The following is a 4814-nucleotide window of genomic DNA, read 5'->3' as shown; positions in this document are numbered from 1 at the left end:
CATTGAGCAGTTAAAAAAGTGCTGTGACTGTGTCTATGAGATGCCCTGATTAGATCATTTTCATGTTAAATCAGTTACTTCCAACTGTCATAATAGTTGAGTTTTCAACTGGAAGGCCAGTCAATCTGAATTTGTCATTAAGAAACCAAAAAATAGACCAACTATTTGTATTCTGGTATCTCTAATTATTTTGGGAGAAGGGATAGGGACTAGATAGATGATTTTATTGGTAGAGGAATCTTCCAAGTAAGAACACTCCTTCTATCTTTGCACCTTGACACTTATTATATAACTTATGATCTTAGAGAGTTGTCCAGAGTACTTAGAGTACTTAGATGTTAAATTATTTGTCCAGGGTCAAACACAAGGGTATGAAGAGATTAAACTTGAACTCATGTTTCCCTGGTGTTACATTGCCTTTCACAGTTATCTTGATGACTTACAGTGCTGATCAACTGGGAACCAATCCGTTGCTCAGCATATCAGTCTAATAACATGTATGTTCAAGTAAATATCAAGTTCAAGTAACAATTGTGTAATTCAAACCACATCAAATTTAAGTGGCTTTTGTTTTACCAAGCAAGACTTCAGGAAAATTTGGTTTTTAATTTTCTTAATGTTTACTTATGAGATGTTTATATATGGGAAGCAAGGTTGTATATCTCAAGCTATGTTAGAAATTAGGTGCTCTGTCCTTGGCTCATCTGCTCTTAAACTGTATACCAGTTTTCTTTTCTATGAAATGGAGACTTAAAGTCCCAGCATCTTCATGGAGGTAGCAAACCTGCCTCATTAAGCTGCTCCATAGATGTAATTATTTTTCCCCAATAATTTTTCATTTTGAAATTGAATGTAATTTATGTTTCAGACTCTGATATTAACAATTTTCTTACCAATGAGAGAGGCAGCATTGTATAATAGATAGAGAGCCAGTCTCCAAGTCACGAAGGCCAAGGAGCAAATTCTGACACATGCAGACTTTGTGATCCTGAGCAAAACCTTTCATTTCTAAGTGCTCTGGACTTAAGTTACCAAGAAGGTGCTGACCTGCATTGGTAGAGAAAGTGTCCTCAACAGAGACAGCCCTGTGCCAGTGGAATCCCAGGCCCAATTTTTGTACCAATGAAGCACATTATTTATATGCTAAGATTCATTTCACTGTAGTGTATTCACTTTAGCCTCAGATCCAATCAACTTTGGTATGAAGTGAAAATGAGGTCAAACAGATTGCTCACTAAATCATTGCTTGACTTCTTTGCACTTATATGAGCAAAACTCTGAATGGTTTCATATAACATTCTAGATTGGAATGAACTTTTCTAAATTTTAGTAATATCTCCATTTTTATAGTCAGATTAACTTTGTGGATACAAAAGTATTGCACAATGAAAGGGTTAGCATTCTCTTATTTCTAGTCATATTGCAAAAGAATAAAAAGATTTAGATTTGTTAGATATTTATTGTAGACTGTGCTTTTTAAAGAATGCAAATTAAAGGCGCTAAACTGTATCTACTTTCTAAAATTAAAATATGGTGCTTATTTTGAGACTCTTAGGTTGTTTGTTTGCATCTTCAAATAAAAAATGGCCTATTAGAGGAAGGATGAACATTAATTATGGTAACACACAATAGCACAACTGAAGATGATATCATTTCTCAGATTTGTGTTCCCTATCATTCATATATTTATACTTTGGGAGTGAAGTGACTACAGAAAAGTATAAGCCATAATAAATCTACAAATCTCCCTAGGTTGTGCTTCCTAACTAAACTTTCTTTTTCAGAAAGTAAATTGCAAAAAAAAGTAAAATTTTATTCCAAGAAAATTAACAGGCTACACAGGTAAATTTTGGCAAATGCAACTTTATATTGAAATTCACACATCTGTATCTTAAAGAATGAGACTCACAGACTCTAATGTATTTCTAAAATACCAGAAATCATATTATAAGCTTTCACAAGTTAAAACTTAAATAATTTAAAACGACCAATACACCCAATGTGCAGAAAGTATAAACAAGACTGTGCCTTCAGTAGAATAAATGCTCCACAAATTGTGCAAGATATCATACTAAGCTGCGGTCTCCCCATGACAGCTGACTCAAAATATAAACATACATCAACTGCCTGTGTTTCTCAGAACAAACTAGAATGGGCAGCACACCTTAAAAAAAAGATTCACATTATCCCAGTGATGTGCACCCTAATTTTTCAAACCATGGGAGAAAAAGGAAAGAGAGGATTAAGTGATCTTTCATGCACTCCCAGATGACTGACCAGAATTACAGATTCAATTTTTCTTGCCTATTTGCTCCAATGATAAATAAAATGGAAAACACTAGATAACCCTTTAAGGCAACATGTGTTTGTTCTGTATTCTTCTGACTGCTCCATTATGACTGGATATTACTATTAATGTTGCCTGCCAGAAAGATATCTAGTATTTGCAAAATAGAAAATGAGTTGAGTAAACCTTTTCCCCAAATCAACAAAAAAACTACATAACATAGTCCAAATGCTAGTAATTTTTTTACCAGTAAGAAAAATGGCATTTAGAAACATTAACACATTTGGGGGTGGGGATGGGGACGGGAAGTAAACTCAAATTGGAACCAAAATCCTGCTTTTGGAATGGTCCCCAAAACTTACAAGGCAAACAGATTTTTTTTAAGTGTGATAATCCAATAATGCATGGCACATCTTTAGTTGATTACAGTACTTTAAGTCCCCCAGTAATTAGTCTTTGCAAAAACAATAAGAGTATGAAATGTTTCAAAGTCTTCAAACTTCTAAAATTAGTTTTTTTATCAACACGTTTACCTCATGTCAACTTAATTTATTAAGATGTCCAATGCTAATCTTTTTTTGATGGTCTTATCTTATGTAGTGATATACACAGCATTTAGCACTGATACTTAGCACCTGCTACTTTCAGGATCTAGATTTCAACCACATAGAGAAACTTAGGGCAGTGGTTTAGTCCTTTCTTAATTACAAACCTTCAGCAATGGTCAGCAGGAACACTTTTAGATTTAAAATAGGATTATAGGTGAGCTAATGCAAGGACTGCAGAATGGTGCCCAAATCCTTACAAACTGCTGATCCCATTCTTGATTTTCTTCTCAAGATATGGCTACAGGCCACAATTGCTTAGCAGAGAAGGGTAGTGTTTCACAAGGCTAAAGATTTACAGATGCTCCCTCATATAACACAGTAAGGTTCCCTTGGTAACCTGGATTTTCTGCAGTAAAGAAGGGTTGTGCTGAAACAGCGCCTCAGCTCCCTGTTGGAGAAAATGCAGACAAAAGGATTGATTCCTGCTTGGGCAAAACTCATCCAGACAGCGGCTGTTAGAAATCCCCCTGGAACTACAGGCCCTCTTGCAAAAACTCTCCAGTAACAGGCCACCAGGTAGGGGCCCCACAAGGCGAGGAAGAGGAAAGTCATGATGTAGAACATTCTGCTGATTCTCTTTTCCATTTTGAACTCGTCTAAGACCAGCAGCCTTCTTCTGCCTGTGGTGTTTGCATTTTGCCTAATACCCAACAGGGTGGGTGGTGTGGGGCCCCTTCCAAATCCTGCCAGCCAATTAGCAGCTGCTTGACCGCTGGCTCCTGGGCCATGAAAAGTCCAGTTCTGGCTGACTGCTGCTACAAACTGGACTGGCTTCATTTTCCTTCGATCGTGGACAAAAAATATCAGCTTGAGGTAGACAAGCTGTGTGGCTAGGAGTATGAGGGCAAGGAGCAGCATAAATCCCAAGGAATCATTGGCCCTGAAGGAACGATGTTGAAAGGTGCATTGATCCTCCTCCCTAATGAATGAATAAGTGCCCACATCTAATACTGGGGGGAAAGCCATTGCTACAGAGAGGGTCCACACCATACAGATGACAGCCAGACAAGTCCAAAAGGTCAGCCTTTTTGTATAGAAGCGGTGATGAGCTATAGCTAGGTACCTGGTGACGCTGATGCAGAACAGCATGAAAGCAGTGTGGAAGCAGGACAAAACCCCCAGGAAGGCGATCACTTTGCAAGTCAGAGTTCCATAAGTCCAGGTAGAGCCATTTTTAACAGAGGTGAACACAAATGGGAAACAAATTGCAGATCTGAGAATATCTGAGCAGCAAAGATCCAACAGGAAGTAGTAAGGAGCTCTATGCAAGGTCTTATCTTTGACTAGCAAAATGGAGATCAGAAGGTTACCCACCACGCTGACTCCTATTATGAAACCCAGGGAAGTCAGTTTCAGAAAGGCAGTTAAAGGAGAGAGATTTTGCAAAATGTTGTCAGCTGCATGGCTATAGTTCGCCATAGATGGATGGATGCTAAGGATATTGCCTCAGTCAAGTCTCATGATCTATATATAAGAACAAGGAAGAGATAGATCCATACATCTTACTGCAAATGTAATCCACAAAAAAGAACTGATTTGGTGTCTAGTCATACATCCTCTTTTCTTCCATCTGATTTGCCATTAGAATATCTGAAAAAAAATGAGCTATCAGTTCTTAAGTTAACAGGCAATGATGTCAGAAAGTACTAACATTAAGCTGTTAAATTATGGAAAAGCAAATGAAGTTGTAAAAGCTAGTACTCTTTTTTTTGTTTTACATGATTTTGGGGGGAGGCAAACATTTGAGGTACAGAGATTTCAAATGCATGCTATATAATCTATTCAGTTTGCTTGCGATTTCAGAGGATTGACTTGTTTATGCTTTCTTAGGTGATCTAGTTCAGAAAGGTCCCTATGTTTTGGAAAAGGTACATTTTTACTTGGATATCTTTAAGATTTAAAAAATGAAATGTTCCTTA

General features: G+C 37.2%; 1 protein-coding gene across 1 annotated transcript; it reads right to left on the bottom strand.

Annotated features, from left to right (window-relative positions):
• Positions 1-1629: 1629 nt before the first annotated feature.
• On the bottom strand, positions 1630-4474 carry GPR85 (G protein-coupled receptor 85). Its single transcript, XM_074195155.1, has one exon. It carries the CDS (start codon positions 4312-4314, stop codon positions 3202-3204), a length of 1113 nt encoding a protein of 370 aa, XP_074051256.1. The 5' UTR covers positions 4315-4474; the 3' UTR covers positions 1630-3201.
• Positions 4475-4814: the final 340 nt, after the last annotated feature.

The sequence above is a fragment of the Macrotis lagotis genome, chromosome 7 (assembly GCF_037893015.1).
Source record: "Macrotis lagotis isolate mMagLag1 chromosome 7, bilby.v1.9.chrom.fasta, whole genome shotgun sequence".
NCBI lineage: Eukaryota > Metazoa > Chordata > Mammalia > Peramelemorphia > Peramelidae > Macrotis > Macrotis lagotis.
Note: the sequence above shows the minus strand (reverse complement) of the source record. Positions and strands in the feature narration are given on the sequence as shown.

Excerpts from the sequence above, each read along its gene's own strand:
- GPR85 (XM_074195155.1), bottom strand. The coding sequence starts at position 4,314 with ATGGCGAACTATAGCCATGCAGCTGACAACATTTTGCAAAATCTCTCT.